A 22,965-nucleotide genomic window follows, 5' to 3' on the forward strand; every position below is an offset into this window, starting at 1 on the left:
ATCACTTCATATAGAAAAAAGTCATTAGATGCACTTAAAACATTTATTGAGAACAGTCAGAGCCAAACCCCAGAATTCCCAGTGATGGATATATTCTTTTGCCACCCAGCAGGAGTGCCAGAGTGCTGCTAAATTTCACTGAAACTAGTTAATGCTTACCCATGTTTTTGTGATCACTATGCATCTTGCTGCCAGCAAGCACACTTAGCCCTGGCCCTTCTTTTATGATAGAAACATGTAATTTTTGTTGGTCTTGGTATGTCTTTGAATGTTCCTCTAGCCAGTGGTGCCAAAGGAATTTCCCAGAGATAATGACAAAGAACAATTGATACACAGGCAGGTGGGCTGACTGTTCAAAAGAAAAGTGAGAACTGTTATATGAGTGAGCAAAATGTATACCCATTCTGTGGTTTAACAGAAATTACAGCATTCCTTAGGTAGGGGGGTCTTTTCATATTTTTTTTTTTTAATAATTGTTAATTAAATTAAGAAATGAGTTCTTGAGAAGACAATGTCTAAAATACCCATTTGGAGAATTCTGAACCTGAAATAGTCCCTAAAGACATGCATATGGAGTATAAGCTCTATGACTAGCTGAAACCACAGGTAACCACACCAGATAATCACAGCCATAAATATATCCCATACTGTTTTGAAGTAGAACACCTTTAAACACCTACACACTGAAATAGCTTTTGCAGCTTTCTTTAAGCAAAGTGAAAGAAAAAAAAAATATTCTGTGTCCAAATCATTAGGAAGAGCACATCAGAGGACTTGCCTGGACATCAGGAGTGACCAGGCAGAGCAGGTGTGGGGCTCAGCTTCAGCACCAGTTTGCAGTAACACAGAGACACTTCCCCAGTGGCAGTGTGTAAAAGGGAGTAGTTAATAAGAACATCTAATTCTCGAGAAACTAAAGTAAAATTCAGATGATTTGGGTATTTTTTTAAAAAATTATTTGACAGGTTTCCTCTTTGTGCTGTATTTATGCAAGATCTCAATTCACACCTTTGAAGAGGATGTTTCCTGCTGCTGAGGTAGAGAAGAGAGTTGGTTGTATAGGTGTTGAGTTGTTGAGCACAGGAATTCTCTGAGCAGTTTTCCTTGGATAGTGTTTTTCTATTTATGCAGGTTTTCTTGGTTTTTTTTTTTTTTTCCTTTGTTTCACCATGAAAGACTGAAGATGCACAGCTAGTGCAAACATGCAAACATCCATTCCTTGTGACAAGATTTCTAGTTGCCATGTCCTTATTTTGCAACTGTGTTTGATTTATATTAGGAAACATGGAGGTAAGTTACTCAGGAAAGACCAAATGGCTTCCTGTTTCAGGACATTTCTTCTACACTAATGATACACCTATGGCAGAGCCTCCCTCTTGATCCTGAGCCAAGGCCTTAGCTCAGGTGGATGCCATGTATGTTCCATGTTCTAGATCAAGCAGGGAACAACATTTAGGCCTTATCACCAATGTGGTACTCCCCATGAGCTGCAAGGACTCCAGAGACACATGACTGGTGATTCAGAAGCTGACAAAGGAGGATATCACATTTGCCAGCCTCATGTAATTTTGAATAATACAGCACAGAGCTCAGAGCAGTAGGGTTCAAGTCCAACAGTTTCCATGGTAGGTTTGTGATTTTACCTGCTTTACATGATACTTATGTTTAGATTCACATGTGGGAAGCAGCTGTTATGTACTGCATCATGTTTTAACAGTGCTGCAAAATCAGAAATCACTGTTCTATTTTTGGCTGACCCTTTATGTTTTCTTTTGCAGAGCCATAGCCCTGCCCCTCAGTACCAAATTGGGTGTGAGAGACAAGCAGAGACCAAAAGCTCAGCCCAACCCTGTGCTGGAAATATTCTATGGTACACGCCACAAGAACCCTAAAGAGGTGAGTCCCTTCTTTCTTTGCTTTCCTGTAGATTTTGTGTCTTTAGCCAAAGAAAATCCCGTTTGGAATCCTGAAGTTTAGCAATGCCATTCATATCTAGAAGCTCAAGAAAGGAAACGCTGTAGCACTGGTTACCTGAGAGCAGCCTGCCAGGAGGGTTCTCCTGCAATGCCATCAGCTCTGAGTTCTGCTTCTGAACACCTGGGAAGAAATTGCTCCCAAAAGGAACAGTGACAGCTCCTGTCCCTGCTTACCCTATACACAGCACAAGCTGCAGCACAGGGGGCTCTGCCTGAACATCAGTGGCACCTTCTTACTGTGAGGGTGCCCAGGGAAGTTGGGAATTTATATCCTTGGGAAAACTCAAAGCTCTCTGGACATGGTTCTTGACACCTGGCTCTAGGCAGCTCTATTTGAGCAAGGTCCGCTGGACGAGGTGATCTCCATGGTCCCTTCCAACTCCAGCCATTCTGTGATGGCTTCTTTTCATGTACTGGCAAATCTTGTAAAAGATTGGCTGCCTTGAATTCCCACATTGCTAGTCCTGCAGCTCAGCCAATGTGTCTTGCTTGATCTTGTAGTCCTAGACTGGGTCATTCTGTTACCATGCAATCCATGAGTTTGAGATTGGCCTTGCAAGAAGCCAGACTCTTGGCCATCATCACAGAGATTGTGAGGGGCTTCAGAAACCTGCAAACACAACTGGTGGGTAGTTGTCCCCTGAGGGATAAGAAAAGTGTTCTTCAAGAAATTGGCAAGATGACCCAGAGTTATAATGGCTGCTGCTGATGGGAAAAACCACTAGCAGGATTATGAATTGTCATGCAATATTAGAATTTAACCTGGTCAGTGAAGTCCCTGGGTGTGAACTCTGTGATAAGAAAAGCAATCTGATTTTATTTCAGCTTGTTTTTGTAGATTTTCTCTTGGCCTCAAAGCAATAGCTGTAAACTCTTATAGAGGATGGGTGAGTAGGGTGTTCCAGTCCCAAGGACTACTCCAAACACATTGCTTCACCAAGACTGTTGCAGCATGGTTTTGGTGCAGTGGGGCATGAGGAGCCCCAGGACATGCAGTACCAGGTTAGAAATAAAGCAAAAGAGACTAAAATAAAAATGCAGGCATTGATCTGGGTAGTGCAGTCAGCCCATCTCTGCAGCAGTGGGAAGGAGTGTTCTGAGGGACACTTGTCAGTGTGGCTGACCTTCCTCTTGCCTTTCTGTCCCCAAAATCCAAACATTTCTCAGTATAACTGCTTCTACAGCAGAGATCTAACTCAAGACCTGGCTCTGCCAGCAGGTTTTTCCCAGAGCTCTATCTGCACCTCTGTTGCACTGAAGTGGTGCTTTTCTCCCAGCAGATCTGGGATACTGGAACAGATCCTCACCATGAGAAAGCAGTATGAGGTGGAACAGGAACTGCCTGGCTCCCTCCACTCACTGGATACAGCTCAGCCAGTGTGCTGGCTCCTTCCCCTCCCATGAGCTCTCAAACCACTGTTAGAGGCAGTTTTTACTTGTCCAGTACAATATGAGATTTTGCAGTTCTTGGCAGCCATTTCTTGGGAGGAATTCCTTATGATGAAGCAGTTGGAGAATGTAAATTAGCATCTCCATTTGTCTCCACCTCCAGAACAGGGCTCAAAAAACAGCGTATCTGAAAGCAGCATATCTAAAAATTGGTAAACAATTTATTTTTGTACAGCATGCTCAAAGTATATAGGCCACTCTCACATGGTACCAATTCAGGTAAATGCATTCCATGAGAAACTATTGCTTTACTTAAAAAATAAGGTTATCCATGATGACACTTCCAAGTAGGAATATAAAACATGACAAACTCTTAACAGCCTAAGGACAAGAAGGAAGGTAATTGTAGGATTTCTGTGAGTTATATATTGAAGCATTACCCCTAACAGGTTTACCACAAGAGGAGAATATGCAGTAGGAAAATGTTGCCTCTGCTCATGACATCCACTGTGATACTGCGTCCGAATTGCTGAGAGGCGTGACAAGATTTAGTGGAGAACCATAAAATATTATTTAATCTGTGCAATGATCTTTATTGGAGTGACAAATTGGAAGGATTTGGCCCCTGAAGATAGGGTGGGGAAGTGATTAGGCAACAAACTCATGCGAGGAGACAAGACTAGTTTGAAACTGGGGTAGTTAACATAAAAAAATTAGAAGTTTCAACATTAGTATTTATAACCAATTGATTGGAGGGGAATGGAAAGATTTTGTAGTATCCAAGATCTTTACAGCAGGAATGGACAGCTTTCAGAAAGATGCCTTAGCCTGAACAGACTTAGGCTGGCCAGGGGCTCCAGCTGGGCTCTGTGGTGGGTCAGATGAGATACTGCCCTGTCTGGCCTTTGAATCTGGATCTGAGCCTGCTGCCTCACCTGTTTTCCAGGGTGATCTGCTCAGTTTAGCTAAGCAATGTGACCTGCCAGTGCGGAAGGTGGAGAAGTGGTTCCGGCACCGGAGGAACATGGACCGGCCCAGTCTGTCCAAGAAGTTCAGCGAGGCCTGGTGAGCAGGAGCACAAGCCATGAACTCAAGTTTTCACCAGAGCTGAGCTCCACAGAGAGCTCACTGCATCCCCCAGCCCTCCATCCCTACACAGAGATCCCAGCTCCCTGTCTGCCCTCCATCCCTTTGCAGAGACCATCTTGGGTCTTCCCTGACCCACTTGGCTCTGATATAACTCTCTGCTGCTTCTCTGTTATGGAAACATTTCTTTCTTTTCCCCCTTATTTGTAATCCCAAGTCTCCTTTTACCGCTGTACCTTTATTCCTTACTGGGTCCTTGTTTCTGACTTTTCCTGACTTTGTCACACTGACATCCTGCTCTGACACACATTTGAACCTGAAAAACTCTCTGCTGTTTACATCTTAGTGCTCTGCTGCTGCTTCAGTACCTACTAAAAATGCATCCTTTCTTTTGCCTTTCCCATGGTTTCCCTTTTTGCATAGATTCCTTCTGCTGCACCTTTTCTGCAACTATTTTGCACACTGTTGCTTTCAAAAGCTACAGGCAGCAGGCTGGATTGGATTCTGCTGTCATTTGTCCTCAGCATCCTGAAAGTCATAAACCAGCACCCTTCCATGGGGGTGAGCACAGAAGTGTGTGAGCAAAGAGCAAAACATGCCTAGGAAACAGCTGTGTGGAAATCCTCTTTGTTATGTGGAGGCACAAAATAAACCTCAGGACAGACAGATCTGAATGTCAGTCTTGGCTCAGCTTTCCACAGAAAAGGAGGATTCTCCACATGTAGGCTGGAATGCCTTATTTACAAGGAGCTGCTCTGCTATTTGTGTAAGGAATTGGTATCCCCCAGGAAAGCCACATAAGCAAAAGAAATCATTAAATACCTGGAGCACTATTCATCTATCTAAAAGTGTGTATTTGTATGCATAAGATAGGCATCAACTTTGGGCTCATCAGCATGTGCTCCATTTAACACTGCACCTGTAATTCAAAACCCTTGCCTAAAAACCCTAATTCAAAAAGAAGAAAAGGATGTATATTACGTTTTATAATATTCCATGTAGTTACAAATATTTACAGAAACAGTGAATAAGGAGTTGTAAAGCAACAATGTTTATTCTGCCTCCATCTCAGTGAAAATCAGCTCTCCCTGCCCTCTGATGACTTGAAGTAAATAGTAACAGTAAGTAGGAAACAGTAAATCCTTTTTTGCCTCAGCCCACTGAGGACAGTGTCCTTCCCCCACCCCCGCCCTCTGTCACCGTGTGCAGTCTGTAGACAGAATGGTTCTCTGATGTGACGTAGCAGCTTTACAGAGTTTATTTTTGTCTTGGAATTCCTGGGGCTTTCATTGACAGATGGAGTCTCTCAAAATGCAGTTATGTCTGAATTGTTATGGAGATTTTTGGATATTAAAGGACTAGTTTAGACAGTTTTACACCTTTTAATATTTCCTGTGGTTTGTTTTTTTATAACTTGTTTATTCTGTTGGGCTGAAATTTCCCCCATTCCTTACTATGTGTGTGAATATGCAGGTGACCTGCCTCTGTCCACTGAACTGAACAAACAGTTTGTATGTACTTCTGTGTGGGTTTAATGTTGGAAAGTCATTTCTGACTCCTCACTGGGTCAAACATGACAATAATTAGTTACTGTACATGATAACAAATTTAGCAGGCTGGATCTCCAAAGGACTAGGAGAGAGATTGGCATTGTTTCACTTTTACAAATGCATCTGCTACTGCTGGGAAGCTTTGGGATTATTCTACTCAGAATTTTAGTCAGCAAGATTCTTGTGTCCTCTGCCATCTCTACAGCAAAGGAATTGCTCTTTGTGAAGTCTGTTAAATGTGCTGATAAAATGCAAAGAGCTGCTCCTGTTTTGGTCAAACCTTAAACATACTAACACGTGTCTTTGCCTTAAAAGAGTTATTCTTTTAATTTGTGTGAGGATACACAGACTTGCAGCTCAGGGGTTAATGAATGGGATGCTAATGTCCTTTGTTTTGTTTGTTTGTAGCTGGAGATTTACATTTTACATCATTTCTTTCTTCACTGGACTCGCTGTCCTGTACGATGTGAGTATACACACAGTCACCTGATGTTCTACCCAGCCAATGCCTGCAAGAATGGCAGAGTTGGTTGTCAAACATGTCTTTTCAGATCTTCTTCTAGAGGTTTTCCATACAGGTTGGTGTGTATCCCCTGCATAGCACACTTAAGAGACCACAGACATACTGGACCATGCTTATTTTAAGGGCTCCAGAACCAAGATGTTTCCTATTCTTCTGGCAAAGCAGAATGCAGCTGGGATTGTATAAAAGTAAATTTCTGCAGGTAGTAGATAGAATACTTACCTAAGCTGGAAGCTGCAGGGCCTGTTTGTGTGTTGTATCCAATACCTCTTTAAGGTAAATAAATTTGGCTTCCTTTGGAGTATGGACTGCAATTTAATAATTGTTATCTACTAGATTTCTTTTCCTTATCCAGGGTGTTATTGGTTCAGGCTCATGCCTCAGCCTTTTCTCCAATTTGATAAATAGTGAGTTCTCTTGATACAGTTTGTACTGCCTCACCAGGCAGAAGTGGTAACAGGAGCCATGGGTGTGCTCTTGTCCCTGAGCTGTGGTCACTGAGCTGGGACTAGGGCATTGGCCATCTGCTGCTTCTGTTTTTTATGTTCCTCTGACTCTTTTGCTGTGTCTGGTTCCCTAAGTGAGCTTTGCAAAAGTCTTCTGGCACAGTCTGATGAGTTAAGTGATGCAAAATGTGCACAGCCCAAGGCAGCAGGCACAAACTCTCCTTGTAACCTCTCACTGTAACACTTGATACACAGACTTTCAAGTCAGATTTTAAGGTACTCTAAAGTATGAAGATTGTTGGAATCTGAGGTATTGATGATTTTGAGATTGTAGAAAGTCTCTGTCTTTCAGCCCCGCTGCCAAAGCAGAAGCCATAATTGGTCTGTGCTGGTTTCAGGGTTGTTTATTCTGTTGATCTCTCACATGTTCTGCTGCCCTGCCCAGCTCTGTCCTGCAGGGCAGCGTGTGGGGCTCTGCCCTCAGTGGGATGTTACAAACATTAAATACCAGAAACTCCCTGTGCTGGATTTACAATAACGTGCCAATATCTGTCATCTACGTTGGACAGTGTGTCCCCAGCCTGAACCAACAGAAAAATGCCAACCCCACAGTGAAACATGAAGGGCATGAAGAAGGAGGAAAAAGTACAAGGCACACCAAATTTCCTCCATCTTGTCCCCTTTGAACCCCTTATCTAGAATCCTAAAATTCTACTTTTGCACCCATGCCACACTTAATTATTACTTATATCAAACACTCAGAGCTGGTAATTCATCCTGTAAGATTGAAAACTCTTTTCCATGGACAGAGATCACAGCCAGTGTCTCTGGGGGCTCTGTCCAGGAGGTTCCTGACCCCTGCCAGGGTCCCAGACCTGCCAGGGCAGCCAGAGGGAAGCCCTTGATTCCCACAGAGAATTAGAGGATGAGGTAGCTAAGAAGTGAAGGTATCTGAACCTGAGCTGCAGTCTTCTGTGGATCTGTACATCAAAACTGTTCTTTGAGACCAGCTATTGATATTTGGTCTGGATGACGTGCTTAGCATTGTACAGGAGCCCTGTGGCAAAGGGACAAAAATCATATTCTTCAGCATGCTGTCTGTCCACTATATGGATGAAATACCATTTTCACTTTTTGTGACTCATCTCTTTATTCAACACACTTCTTACAATTTTCACAAAAAAGAGAGACATCCATCCTACAGACAGCGCCTCTAGATCCTGTAGCAAATATGTTATTCTGTTACCTAAATTGTATTAAAATGGCTACTTTAAAAAGAAGGACAAAGAAATAACATGACAGGCATATATACCTGTGAGATTTCCTGACTTTCACATGTTTATTTTGTAACCTGAGTAGCTTTTAAACATGCACTAGTTTTTGTGAAAGTCCCTTCTTTCTTTAGGAAAAATGCAAATGTTTAAATTCCGCATTAGTAGTTTTGGACTGATAGCAAAAACCTCTGCCCGTAAGTCAGTGAAAAAAGCCTGTAACAAAAGAAAGTTATCTTCCAGTAGGCCACCAGAAATCAGCTATATTTGCTGAGAATAGAGGAATGATGAAATTCAGGGATCTGAAGTTCCTTTCTAGCTTAGGTAAACAGTATGCCATAGTTGTTTCATAGTTTTTGCTTTGTGCTTTCTGGTTCTATATTGCACATCTCTCCCAGTTCTGCACATGTAAATTCTGTAATTGCTGTAAATTCTATTCCCAACCTCACTCCCAGTCAGCAGGGACTGTGTCTGTTCCAAATTACCACTGCACCTAAAACTACTGCCTCCTGCTTTGCCTCTGTATTGCCCACACACCAGCAGTGCTCAGTGGGAAGAAGAAATGCTGCCTTCTTGCCTCATCTCTGATACCTGGAGCCCTGTAGAATTGAAATAAAATTAGGTGCAAGGCGTTGATGTGTTCTGTGAGCTCTGACCCAGTCTGGGCACAGCTCCAGGCAGAGCATGCTTCATGCAGGGAGGACTCTTGGGGACTTTAGTTGCCATGTTTCTATGAAGGTTTCAAAACTGCCAAGTTCTAAACTACTAATTTTCTATTGAACAAAATAGGATATTTTCAGAGGTCATTACTTAAACTGCAGCATAACCTTCATTGTTAAAGGAAAAAACACATACCTGACACACCAGTTTTCAGCCTTCTATCCGCATTTAAGTGTTATTGTCTAAATCACAGATATTCCTAATGAAATACTTGTAAGATTATTTTTAAATGCTCAAAACATCACCACCACCTCAAGCTTGTAGAAGATGGCAAAAAGTTGGGAGAGGTCTTCTCTGAGCTATTTAATTTTGAATGGCTAAATAGTGTTTGAGATTTCAGGCAAATAGCCACAATTTGGAAATGTCACAAGCAGATGGAAGTCCTTGTAGTGGAAATCTCTTGGCAATTGGATTCCAGACAGTGAGACCAGCTCTGTCTGTAATAAAATACAACTAAGTCTGTAGTAGTAACAAACTAAAGGAATTGGACAGCTGATAAGAAAAGAAATCCTCTGATATTCTCACATACATGTTGCGTTTTTGTTGCAGAAGCCTTGGCTTTGGGACCACAGAGAGTGCTGGACAGGATATCCACAACAGGTGAGTCATTTAAGAAAGAAAATTGCTGTTACAGTTCTTGTATTGTGTTTCTGTATTTTTTGAAAATCAGATTATAATAGTGACAAAAAGAGGACACTGGATTAAATTCAGACACAGAAGACCTAAGAATTCAAAGTGAGACCATCATCTGGAGATAACATCTTTGTACCTGGTATCATCTAATGCAAGAGAAGATGAATTGGCAGAGCACTTTGTCACTACTAAGAGAAAATGAAGACATGTTCCAGGGGTTTTGTCTGACAGACAAAGCTAGAGCAAGACCCCTTGACTATATGTGGAAGTTACAAACCCATAAAGGGAAAAGTAATGCCCAATTCTAACAGCGTGAGGCAGAGGAAATGTAACGGGACAAATGACTGAAGGGTGAGGCAATGCCTTAAGAGGACGAGTGTCTGAACAATCCAGTATTGCAAGAAGGCAAAAAGTTTAGGGGTAAATCTATAGTTCTGTGTAAGAATTAAACCATACAAACAAGTGGGGCCTGAATAGGAATGTAAGGTTTCAAGCATCATTTGGCTCCCTCTGTCTCCTACTCTGTACACTTGTGGTACATGTCTTGTCAAAAACAGTGGGAGCCTCCATAATGGCACACTGTGATGGACTGACCCTGGCTGGACACAGTGTCTCCACCAAGCCCATTTTTCTCCCCCTCCTCAAATGGAAAGGGGGGAGAAAATATAGCAAAAGGCTCATGGGTTGAGATAAGGACAGGGAGAGAGCATCCCTGGTTACTATCACAGGTAAAACAGGTTTGACTTGGAGAAAAATTATTTTAACTTACTGTTACTCAAATAAGAGTAGTTTAATAAGAAATAAACCCAAATCTTAAAAAACACCTTCCTGCACCCTTCCCTTCTTCCTGGGCATAACCTCACCCCCACATTCTCCACCTCCTCCCCTGCAGTGGCACAGCGAGATGTGGAATGGGGGTTGTGGTCAGTCCATTGCACCTTGTCTCTGCTGCTCCTTCCTCCTGCTCTGGTAGCAGGGTTCTCCTGTGGGAGACAGCTCTCCAAGAACCTCTCCACTGTGGATCCTTTTCACAGGATGCAGTCTGTTAGGAATGGACTGCTCCATCATGGGTCCACCACGGGTCCACCACAGGTCTGCTGGTGCTGCAAGGAGCCTGCCCCAGCACAGAGTCTCCACAGGCTCAGAGCTTCCTTAGGCCACATCCCCCTGCTCTAGTCAGGGCTCCTTCATGGACTGCAAGTGGATTTCTGCTCCCCATGGACCTCTGTGGGCTGCAGGGGCACAGCCTGTATCACCATGACCTGCTGGGGCATCTCTGCTCCAGCACCAGGAGCTCCTTCTCCTGCTGCACTGACCTGAGGGTCTAGAGAACTGTATCTCATAGTCTCACACCTCTCTCCACAGCACTCTTTCCTGGCAGTTTTTTCCATTCTTAAATACATTGCTCTTGAGCCAGTGCCACTATCATTCATGAGCCAGCAGCAGATCCATCTTGGAGGTGTCTGGAGCAGGACAACAGACAGCTTCTGGCATCTCACAGAAGCCACCCCTGCCCCCACGCTGCTACCAAAACCTTTCCATGTAAATGCTACACACACCAATTTTCCAACATTTGTAACAACCAGAAAAAACCAAAACCAGGGCTGGTCATGTCCCACTGGCAAAGAACAAGTCAAGGACAAACCTGTGTATTAGCAGGAACAACAAATGTATTAATATGTATTAAGTACAATTTCTACTAAACAGACCATGTCCTGTGCTACAGACAATTACAAAAGAAACACTAGTTCTTTCAAATTGTCTGATCTTTGGGGGCAAAAACATAGCTTCTGATCCAGACCTCCTGCTAGGATAACCCGGAGTGTGACCAGCACATACCAGCTAGGGAGATGTTCATATCCTCCCTGGAAGCCCCAGGGCATGCAGCTGTGCTTCCTCTTGTGGCCAATTGCTGGTGCTACAAAGGAAAACAGACTAAAATTTATGAAGGCCATAAATAACCAGTTGTTATTAGGGAGGACAACACTTCATGTTCCTTTGAAAATGGTTGCAAAGCCCCTTTAGTTATAGTAATTATTTATCAAATATATTTAAGTTTAAGGAGGTCATATAATGCAACAACAGCAAAAATTGTTTGTTAAGTAACAAGATCTTACTGAGTGGGTCTAAGCTTTCCAATTTCCAGCTGTAAAAGCCCAGATAGTTTACTCAAAAGAATGTGAACTACATTTCCTCCTGGGGTTGGATTTTTCCTTCCATTAGTTTGATTAAACTGGAAAATTTGTGACATAGTGCAGGGTATCTGATGCATCTTCAAGCCTAAAAAGGGAATGATTTATTCAGCTACTCCTTTTCCACCATAATGAATTGGTTTATGTAGTTTTTAAAACTCTGTACTGTCTGCTCAGGAATCTGAATAATGCTGAAGAAATCCTAAAAATATTCACGATCTTCATGGTGGTTCCCTAAATGTTTGACATGGTGTGGTAAAGTTGAATTTCCCCTGCTGTTTGATTTAATCTTGGAACAGATGACATTTAGTAAGTGAGAACTATTTCCCCCTGTAGCTGCAGGAGCTAACTTTGTTGATTTGGTTGTAGTATTGGGTTTTCGCTGCCTGTTTTTTGGTAGCAGGGGCCTACAGAGGTGGCGTCTGTAAGAAGTTACCAGAATCCTCCTCCATGTCCAGCAGAGCCAATCCCTGGTGCCTCCAAGTTGAACATGCCACTGACCAAGGCTGGGCCAATTAGAAATAGTGTTAACACTTCTGTGATAACGGATTTTAAAAGAAAGAAAGAAAAAAAAGTTACTGCACAGTTGTATTTTCAGCCAGAGAAGAGCAGGCTGAGCACATGGGAGAGGAACAACTCTGCAGACGTCAAGGTCAGTGGAGAAGGAAAGGCAGGAGGTGCTCCAGGTGCAGGAGCTGAGGTTCCTCTGCGGGCTGTGCAAGGGGAAGTAGCTGTGCCCCTGCAGCCCATGGGGATCCACGGGCGATGCAGAGACCCACCTGCAGCCCATGGAGGAGGAGCTCACACCAGAGTAGGGGGATGTCTGAGAGGAGGCTGTGGCCTCATGGGACACCCATGGAGAGAGGAGCCCATACTGGAGCAGCCTTGAAGGAGTGCACCCATGGAAGAGTGACCCACACTGCAGCAGTTTGGGAAGGACTGTTTTCCATGGGATGAACTTATGTTGTGCCAGTTCATAGACAGCTGTTTCCTGTGGGATAGACGCACACTGGAGAAGTTAATGCAGAAGTGTTTGGGACCCCACGGTGCAGCAGGAGAACCATTCTTCTCACTGAGCAGCAGGAGAAGCCATGGGTGATGAACTGACCATAACCCCCATTCCTATCTCCTTGCATCACTGGGGTATGAGGTAGAGCTGGGAAGGAGGGAGGGGCAGGGGGAAAGGTGTTTCTAAGGGTTTATTTCACTTATCATGATCGTGCTCTGATTTTGTTAGCAATTAACTTAATTCATATATGTAATTAGAGTCTGTTTTGCCCATTACTACATTTGATGAGCAATCTGTCCTGGTCCTTATCTCAACTCATGAACCCTTTGTTATATTTTCTCTCCTCTGTCCAGCTGTGCAGGGCAGTGACAGTGTGGCTTTGGTGGATGCCTGGCATCAGTCAGCATCAACCCACTATATTTGTCTTTTGCCTTGGAAGGAGTTTTCACTTGCAGCCCTTGCATTAATGTATCTGATGGGTGTTTCCCTGTCTCTCCCTCTCTCACAGCCTCTCCAGCCCTCCCTGTTCTGGTACTACATGCTGGAGCTCTCCTTCTACTGGTCACTGGTCTTCACCTTGCCTTTTGATGTGAAGAGGAAGGTGAGTGGCAGTCTTAGGGGAGAATCAAGTGCAAACAGGACACAAGCTGAACACTTAGGAGAGTGATCTTTAAGAGCATGTTTATAGTGCTAGTCAAGGTTTTGTGGCACTCACTTCTTGCTCATTCACAGGAATTTTCATTCCCACTCATTGGCTTTCTTTACTCTGGGAAGTGGAGAGCACCAACCATGATATAGAAAGGTGCAAAGTACTGCAGAGTTCTCAATCCAAACTTAAAATTTAAATATAAAAATTGCTCTTCTGTAACTCTTCTAGGCTGCACTGATCATAGAGACAGGAAGAGAGGTGGTTCTCTTCCAGTAAAGTTGCTTGTGTTCTTGGTGCCACTGTCCCAACAGACAGGGTGCAGCATCAGGCCATGGCTGGTAGGGGGAAAGAATGTTCTTTGTTGTGTGATTCTCAGTTTATACCATGAGCCCTTAATTCCTGGGTCTCTTGGTTGCCTACATTTCTAGAATTCATTTGGTAAAATAATTACATGGGTAAGATTTTGTAGTGGGAGGTTTCTTAATCACTAGGTAGAGAGATACCATTGCTACCTGCAGGAACCACGCTTGGACTGGGGCAGGAGATGCATTATGTATTTTATTCTCTGCTGTTCCCCTTCTCATCAGGATTTCAAGGAGCAGATAGTCCATCATGCTGCAACCATCTTCCTGATCAGTTTTTCATACTGTGCCAACTACATCCGCATTGGGACACTGGTGATGGTGATTCATGATGCTTCTGATTGCTTCCTAGAGGTGAGCCAAGCAGAGCCTAATCAGCAATGGTGCTCTTCAGTCACAGAATGTCCTTCTACCTAATGCAGGCCAAACACTGGGGTGTTCCACAGATCCTTCTGCTGCTCTGTTCACCCAGCAAAGGGTGTCCATCTGAGAGCTGGGCAGAGCTGTGGTTACCTGCGTGCAGGTTGTGTCATATCTGTCTCATTAACCCCCTGGACTGTGTGCAGATACTGTCTTGGCTGCTGTTTAATTGTTCTTTCTCCTTCCAGCCAACTAAGATATTCAATTACATGAAGTGGAAAAAAACTTGTGACAGCCTCTTTATGATCTTCTCAGCTGTTTTCCTGATCAGCCGCCTCGTCATTTACCCCTACACGTGAGTCTGCTGCAGTGAGGAGACATGGAAAAGCTGCCTTCTGAGAGACATCTGGGTGCTGCAGCCTTTGTTTTGTGTCCTGCAGCATGTGTTCCTCCCCTTTGCACATGGGTGCCACGTGGCTGTTGCACCTGCCTTGGGGTAAACAAGGCTGCTCTTTGGGTTCATAGAGCAGTCCTGGAGCCCTGGGCCAGTGGCTCCATCCCGTTTGGATGGGGAACTTTGGGTGGGGAACTGATAGCTGGGATAGGTAAAGATGGAAGTGCCTGATCTGAAATGTCCTCTGTGACTTACAAATTTCTGGGGCTTAATTGTAGCCCTGTTAACAACATGCTTTCCACTGCCATCCCCTCTCTTTTTCAGAGTGCTTTATAACACCTATTATTACTCCATGGAGATATTCCAACCCTTCTTTGGATATTACTTTGTGAATGTTCTCCTGATGATTCTGCAGCTGCTCCATGTCTTCTGGTCCTGCCTAATTATTCACATGGTCTACAAGTTCATCCTCCAGGGCACGGTATGGATTGTACTATCCTTTACATCACTGCTTGAGAATACAGGGGTCCATCTGGCATGAATTCCTTATTGTTCTATTGAAATTATATATGTATATTTCCAACAGTGAGGTGGAAGGAAATGCAGTTATATTAGGGAAAGTTGACAAAAATAATTTTATGAATCACTACAATATTGGGTGCACTTCTGGTGCTTATATTCAACAAAAATATGGATTGGACTCCAGGAGAGATGTCTGTGAACAAAGCCAGTGACAGCTGAGTAAAAATCCCAACACTTTGTGCAGTGTGATTTGCATTTGTAACATGACTAAGAAATCAAGGAAGAGGAAACTATCATGATTGGTGAGGTCAGTGCAGAATTGTTTTCCTTTATGGTAGAGGATTTTTTATTACAATTGTGTTATGGTGCTGTAGATTTCACACTGTAAGTATTTCTGTCTAAACCAACTGTCTGGGCTGTGAAGGGCACTTCCAGCAGTGGAGGCAACAGGCATGCCCAAATCACAATCCATTCTATACTTCACCTGGCAGTGCTGCTCAACAGCCACAGAGCAACCAGAGATAAGTATCTGACCTCCAGTTGTATAAACTGAAATGGAATGCATCCTACATCCACTCTCTGGCCTGTAGTGTTTGCTGTGAGACCAAAGTGCTGCTCAACATGAAATTATTCCCAAAATCAAAGCCATGACTGGCCACATGCCAAGGATGCAGTCCAAAGGTGACCAGTCAGTGCCTTGTAGGAACTGACCTCAGAGCCCAGGATGATTGCTTTTATTAGTATCCAGCTGAGGAATTCTGCCTTACAGAAACTGAGAGCAAGCATTAAAGGCTCCTCTTTATCCTGATTGTTCCCATTTTCTTTATCTGCTTTCCCTTAAGGTAGCACAGAGCAAATTACTTGCAGATCAGGAAACAGGGCCGGAAATGAAGACATAACTGAAGACAGCCTTTTATTGTTTTCCTAGTTTTTGTGAGGGCAGAATTACCACTGCAGTTACTGTAGTGTAAAATGATGAGGTAATAAATAGTCTTATTAGAAAGTAAAGAACCATCAGGGAGGAAAATCCTAAAGCATATCCAGAATTTTTCCTATTTTATCTAAAATGGATATGCCAGATTTGTTATAAAACTATATTTGAAAACTTTCTATACTGAGCAGTAAAAGGCAAAAAAGAATTGTCCTAGACAGATGTGTTTCAATGACAGTATTTAGTAGCCCAAAGCATACAGAATACAAAGAATACAGGACATTCTCTCTTTGAGAGCCATGAAACTTTTGCTGCAGTCAGTTTATGTTCTTCTTGCAGGCCTTTCTGGTCTCCATGGTTTTCCTCCCTGGCTACAGGATAATCTTTACCACCTTCTCACATGATGTTTCCTAATCCCAAGTAATTAGAATTCAGCCTACATCCTGAAGTACAAATTTCATTCCCTCATAGAGGGAGCAGCTTTATAGTTCCTTTGGGAATCTTGCCAGATTTAAGGCCTCAGCCACATTCTCTGGCTATAAATGGATATATTTAGAAATGTTGACTACAATTTGTCCTTATGCTGCTGGTCCAGACTCCTATATATTTCCTGATCTGTCAGTTCCAGAGTGATCCAAGATGCAGGTTGTTCACAACTGATACTATCTCCCACCCATATTGTCCTTGGAGGTAAATTGAATTCAGTGCAAGTTTAGATTGTTACAAATCCTGTCTGCATCTGGCTGTAGTGATCTCTGGAAAGAGCATGAGCTGAAATAGAGTTCTCAGTATGATCTGGGAGATCTCAAAAAGAATGGATAGCCATAAATGAAGACTAAATTTCTGGGCAGCACCTGGTTTTCCCCTGAGCAGTTTCTAAAGCTGAGGTCACAGAAGGGGTTTGCAGCTTTCCCGCTGTCCAGCAAGGAGTGTGACACTGAATTTGTCCCCAGTATTGGCATTTTATATGGCAGAGTAGAGACAGCCTGAGAAGCCAGGAAGTGCTGAGCTGCTTTTTTTTCTAAGCTGTCATTTTATCCCACTATTTCTTTTTTGCCTTCCTTTTAAGGCAGTTAATTAAATGCTTACAGAACTGGATTACAGGTCTCTCAGTCAATAAACAGCAAGAGGAAAAGCCTGACTATAAAACTGAATATAGTCAGAGTGGAGTGGCTTTGTGTTGAGCCTTTGGGAAGCATGTGTTTCCAGCCTGTCCCAAGCAGTGTTGTCAGCCTGCAGCCACCCAGGCCATGTAGGCAGAAGTTAGCTCCTTGTCCCTTTTGGAAAGTGTAAAAGAGCTTGATTAACTGCCTCCCTCATGCTGATGACCACAGCAATGTAGATCTCCTCAGGCTTACACAGTTGTCCTCACTCCTGGGCATTTATGGTTTTGTTCTGCTTCACAGCCTGTAATTCCTAATTTCAGGAATTACGTGTATCAGGAATATGTGTCAGGATCACAGATAGATTCCAGTGAGACTGAAAGCAAAGAGGCAGGGAGCATCTGTTCCCAAGGGTAATGTAAAAGCTGAAGAGACAGAGCAGGACTGTGCTGAGGAGCTGACGCAGCAGGTGCATGGTCAGCCTGTGGCTTAGCCATCACTGCTGCTTGTGCAACTGCTGTGTTTATCTGGCTTCTCACTTACCTGCCTTTGTAGATGGAAAAGGACATGAGAAGTGACACAGAAGAAAGTGACAAGGATGAAGAAAGAGATAAAATTAAAGGAAAGGAGAAAAATGGGATCACATGTTTCAGCAACATCACAAGCAATGGTTACATCCAGAGGAATGGATCTGAGCCCCTGGACAACAGAGCCCACCGTGCCAATGGCCATGCCAAGGAAAGATAGCTGCTGTCCTGTGCTGCTGGCCTGGCCTCCAGCGACCCCAGGCCACCATCTGTAGAAACAGTTTTGCTCACTGTGTAGATTAACTGGAGTGCAATTGCAGTATTGTAGCTGAATTCCTGCTTCTCATAAACTGAAGTGTTTATAGTCAGTGAATATTTGAAGGAAGTTTTTTGTCTTCCTTCAGTAAAAGCTTACTATAGGTTGTAGCCTCAAAACAGATAGCAAGGGATCAAAGTGGTTTGACTTGTATTAAGACTGTACCATAATTGTTGTCAATTGCATTAATCTTGAAAAATACTTTAAAAATAAGAAGGTAGATAAACTCCAGCAGTGTCAAGTTTTACCCACCTAATGTTTGATAGGAATCTGTTTAGCCTGGATAAGCCTCTGGAGGCCCTGCCTATTGCCAGTAATTATTATGGCTGACAAGTGACAAACCTTACCACTGGGATATCTCGTCTGAGAAAACAGGTGCCCTGTATACACTTACAGAATTAAAACTGAGCATAGTGAAATGAAAGCTTTTGGAAAGGCATAAGATAAAACATACTCTTCTCAAAGGAAGTACTCTTTGTGCCAGTGACACATTATTAGTTTTGTAATGGTATGGATCTCAGTCCCTACTTACTGCCCCTGAGGAGGGAACTCCAAAGCCCAGGCTGGAGGAGTACCCACACAAATCACATTGGAAGAGCTGGAAAATCCAGACAGCTGTTTTTCAGACACTTAGGAGTTGGACTTGGTGATCCTTGTGGGTCCCTTCCAACACATAATATTCTGTAATTCTGTGATAATTGGTAGTTGGAAGCACGTGTTCTGTACGCTGTGATCTGAGCGTATGGTCCCATCTCTCTGTAGGTGCTGTGCTCAGGAGGGATATTGAAATGATACATCATTTTGTACTAGTGAATGTAAATGTTCTTTATAAATTACTTTTAAAGGTTTGATCGTTTGGTCTCTTTTCTGCTTCTTTAACCACCAGGAGGTAAACCTGGCTGGCTGCACCTTACAGTTGGATGTTTGATGAGGGAGACCCATGTGGGTGCCATTGCCAAGGGGAAGATGTTGCCTGCACAGGACACACAGCTGCACTGAGCCATGCCAGCAAAGGCCTGCAGCAGCCAGGTTTGTGTCCTGCTCAGTGAGAATGTGTTTGGCCCTGGAATAAGGGACAATTTGGGACGTCCCTACACTAGATCTAGGGGCGGGCCAGGTTACTTGGTACTGCCACGACAATGGCAAGTCCAGGGTGGCAACACTGGGGAGGTGCTTTGGCCTTGCAAGGGTAGGAGGAGAGAAATTATTTTTTTATTATTTTTTTTTTTTTTTTTTTTTTTTTTGGTGAGGTTTTAGGAGGCTAGGGAAGATCCCTGTTGTAAAATCACATCACCTCTCCTCCGAGGAGCAGAATGTTTCCCAGAGTCTGCATAATGCTCAGTGGAGGCAGTGTATGTTAATGCCTGCTGGATTTGATTCTCAGGGCTTTGTTGTGTCCCTGAAGATTGAGATAAGCTTGTTAGGAGGCAAATCTGGTTCTTATGAAAGATACATCAAGGAGACAGGAGAGCTGTTGGATTTGAAAATTACTGAGTGCTGCCTTTAACTGAGCATAGCAGTCATTGAGGCAGATCAGCTGCTGAATTTGTTTTCTTGCCATCAACTTGCTAAGGCTTGAAGAAGCATTCAGCTTCCTCCCTGCACTGCTCCATCTTCTCTCTTTATGTTTGCTCCAGGGCTGAGAAGCTTCAGAGTAGTGTGATAGTTTAAGAATTTAGTGTATCTATCCCCTCCTCTCTTCACACATAGAGGCATCACGGCTCCTCCCACAGGACAGCTGTTGTAGAAAACTTGCAGCAAGTCTGTCACTTGCCTGTCACTTGTCACCCAGCAGAGCATATCATGGAACCACCAAACCCATTAGATTGGGGAAGGCCTCTGAGAGCATCAAGTACAACCTGTGATGAGTCACTACTTCGTCAAATGAGCAGAGTCCAGTCCCTTCTTAATTACCTCCAGGGACAGTGACTCCACCATCTCCCTGGGCAACCCATTCCAATGTTTAACAACCCCTTCCATGAAAAAATTCTTCTTGATGTCCAGCCCATACCTCCCCTGGCATGGCTTAAATCCATTTCCTCTGTTCTTGTCACTGCTACCTGGGAGCAGAGCCCAACTCCCACTTGGCTGCACCCTCCTGTTAGGGAGTTGTAGAGAGTGAGATCACCCTGCACCTCCTTTTCTCCAGGCTGAGCTCCCCCAGTTCCCTCGGCTTCTCCTCATAGGACTTACTCTGTATTGGAGAGTTCTATCTCCAGATGGAGCCCCGGACACCACAGGAGGGCCTGACTCTCTTTTCCCCATACTTTTATCCCCCATATGCACAGACAAGATGTGCGTCACACAGTGTGTGCCCATATAATGTTAGTGAGCAACCGTGGGAGATGAGGCATCCAGCTCCAGGTGAGCAATGAGAAAAAGAGCATATAGAGATGCTTCCAGTTGCTGTGAGGTGGATCAGTCAAGGCTGGCACAGTGTGGCCTCCAGCCTGCCCTAGCCCAAAACTATGGCTGACACGAATCTGCTGACTCCAGTAGATGTGGACATCTGGTGCCATTTTGGATCTTATTTTAAGAATAATTTGGCAGAGTTGTTTCCTTCAAAGATCTCCATTATTGCATTATTTCACATTATTTCATTCAGAAATGTATGCCCAAGGGAACCTCTTCTTGGATGGCTGCACTTGGAACAAAATTGCTTTTCTCATTCTCACAGGTACAGCAGACATTGCCTGCAAATAAAGGCAAGGCCTTGTTCAAAAAGATGAAGTCATATCAAAACAAGGGAAGGGACTTTTAACTTTGTCAGATGAATGTAAGCATGAGATAAAGCAGGCCAAGAAATATCCTGAGAAACAACTTGAAAGGAAATAACAGTCTCTGAAACATTGGCAAGATGGCTGGATTCAGAAATTATGGTGGCAGACAGCAGGAACACTGGGATAGGTCAGGCTAGAGCCAAGAAATGCAGTGAGCTGCCCTGTGTGGTTCCCCAGCTAAGGGAGAGAGGGTCCAAAACCCGACATCTCACTCAGAGCATATCCCAAGAGGATCTACTTCAAGCCAATATGTGAGAAAATGTTCACTGAGTAACAGCAAATCTTCAAACCCACTGGCAGGAGGTGATTTGTTCTTAGAGGAGTTCAACTACCAACAGTGGAATGCTGTTCTTTGTCTCAAATCATCTTGTTATCAGAAAAATTTAAGAAGGTTCCCAGTGGGAATGTAAGAAACTACAACCTTTTGTAGTCTGACATGCAGACTGGTCAGAGCAGTAGAAAGTATTTTTTGTGATAGAATTTTTGGAAACAGATATGAACTACATAGGATAGAGTTGCCATGGGAGGCATCTGTGGGGAAGTTGTCTCACTCTGCAGGAGTTACACCAAAGGAATTGGTGAGCTTGTGTAGTGGAGAGAACCTGCACCCTGCTCAGCTTTGCAAAGGCATTCAGAAAGGTCCCTGACCAGCCTGAGGAAACCCACCTGAGCTGATGATGAGAGACTTGCAGCAAACACTGATTGTTTGCAGCTGTGTATTGTTGCAGGTGCCCCCAAAAAGGGGGAGGGAAAGGCAGAGAGCAAAATCATCTGATAATGAAGGTTCTTCATGATGGTGTTGCAGGTTGTCTGCTGCAGCTCACAGCACTGAGAGACTGACAGAACACAGGTGAAGCTGAGTGCAGCAGAGGAAGGTGGTGCAGGAGAGAGAGTGTCCTGAAGTGCTGGCCTGTGTGTGAGCACTCCAGAGCTGCTCTGGGGAGCAGTGCCTCAGGTTTTTGCTCAGTATATGATGATTCAAAATGCAAACAGGATATGGGATGTTGCTGGCTGAGATGAAGGAACCAAAACTAGGACTGCTGGGGCCTTGAATATGTCAGAAGATTTTAATGGATGTAAACAGTCTCCCCTGGGACCTCCATCCACACCCTCTGCCAGGTGTCAGAGCTGATTAAGAGACAAGGGCTGTGCAGCCTGAGAAGGAAAAGCCTGATAGAAAGAGGGGGCAAGAGAGATGACCCTGCTGATAGTGTCACCAGGTGAAACAGGGTGAAATTGAAATCAGCCACCTCCTTGACACCCTCTGAATTACTCTCGTGTACTAGGACATCTTACCTCACCTCCAAGCTCACAGGCAGGTCAAAACAAGTGATGATATTTCAACTAGTCTGACGTACTCATGGGATTGAGCAAGAGGTGGGGACAGTGAGTGATGAGTTGTTGAGTTGGGACTCCTGATTGAGCAGTGAGCTTTCTGCCTTACTAATACCAGGCAGCCTCTGGTTTCTTTGCCCACTGTCTTGACTAGAATGGGAGTGTCAGAGGGATTCTGGCACCATGAATACTGGCTGTCACCTGGAGCTCTCTGGGAACACCTGAAGGAGTCTGCAGACATACAATAACCACAGCCTCAGCACCTCCAGCTCTGCATCCCTGGTACCCCGTTATTGATCTTTGTCCGATGCAGCTTTGAAAGGTGAGTGCAGCACCTCTGGTTTCTCTTGTGCTGGTTGCCACCACTGTTTTGTGGGGCTGCTCCAGAATACTCCTTACCTGCCTCCTGACCACTACAAAATGTACATGGGATTGTCCCCAAGGATAATGAATCTCTCTGCTTTTCATGCCATATGGTATTTTTATGGTATGGCAGCTCTTTCCCCTGCCCTCCCTCTCTCCTGTACCTGTAGGTATGAAAAGATAAGTCCATCTCTCAAGTCGTACATTAGCTGTGGGAGGATCCCCCTGGTCCAAGACAGATAAGGCAGCTTGCAGCACAGATAAGGGATTTACTGGGTATGTCAGTGATGGGAGCCCCTAGCTGAGCCAGGGTTCAGCCTGATCCTAAGAGGATTGCTCCTGAAGGTGCTATGTGAGGTCCCTACCCCAGAGCTCCTAGAGCTGCTGCGGGACCTCTTTGCTCACACAACTCTGCCCAGCTCTGCCTCACTTTCTCCTCTTGACACCGAGGACTCCAGTTCTGTCAGGGGCGACGACACACTCCAGTGTCCCAGCTGCAGGCATGTCACCCTCCGGGAGCCTGAGGAC

The 22,965-nt window shown here is 44.1% G+C and overlaps 1 protein-coding gene across 12 annotated transcripts in view; it reads left to right on the forward strand.

The window, feature by feature from the left end:
* CERS4 (ceramide synthase 4) overlaps positions 1-18,810 on the forward strand; it is a 45,317-nt gene extending 26,507 nt beyond the window's left edge. For all 12 annotated transcript variants that reach the window (XM_085562721.1, XM_085562714.1, XM_085562719.1 and 9 more), the window contains 9 exons: positions 1,779-1,896; positions 4,312-4,430; positions 6,410-6,467; positions 9,511-9,561; positions 13,304-13,396; positions 14,032-14,160; positions 14,415-14,521; positions 14,885-15,041; positions 17,672-18,810. In XM_085562721.1, the coding sequence (XP_085418847.1) occupies positions 1,779-1,896; positions 4,312-4,430; positions 6,410-6,467; positions 9,511-9,561; positions 13,304-13,396; positions 14,032-14,160; positions 14,415-14,521; positions 14,885-15,041; positions 17,672-17,863 (1,024 nt within the window). In that variant the 3' untranslated portion in view covers positions 17,864-18,810. The remainder of the gene's footprint in view (positions 1-1,778; positions 1,897-4,311; positions 4,431-6,409; positions 6,468-9,510; positions 9,562-13,303; positions 13,397-14,031; positions 14,161-14,414; positions 14,522-14,884; positions 15,042-17,671) is intronic.
* The last annotated feature ends 4,155 nt before the right edge of the window (positions 18,811-22,965 follow it).

This window comes from Lonchura striata, chromosome 28 (genome assembly GCF_050655825.1).
Source record: "Lonchura striata isolate lonStrDom1 chromosome 28, ASM5065582v1, whole genome shotgun sequence".
NCBI lineage: Eukaryota > Metazoa > Chordata > Aves > Passeriformes > Estrildidae > Lonchura > Lonchura striata.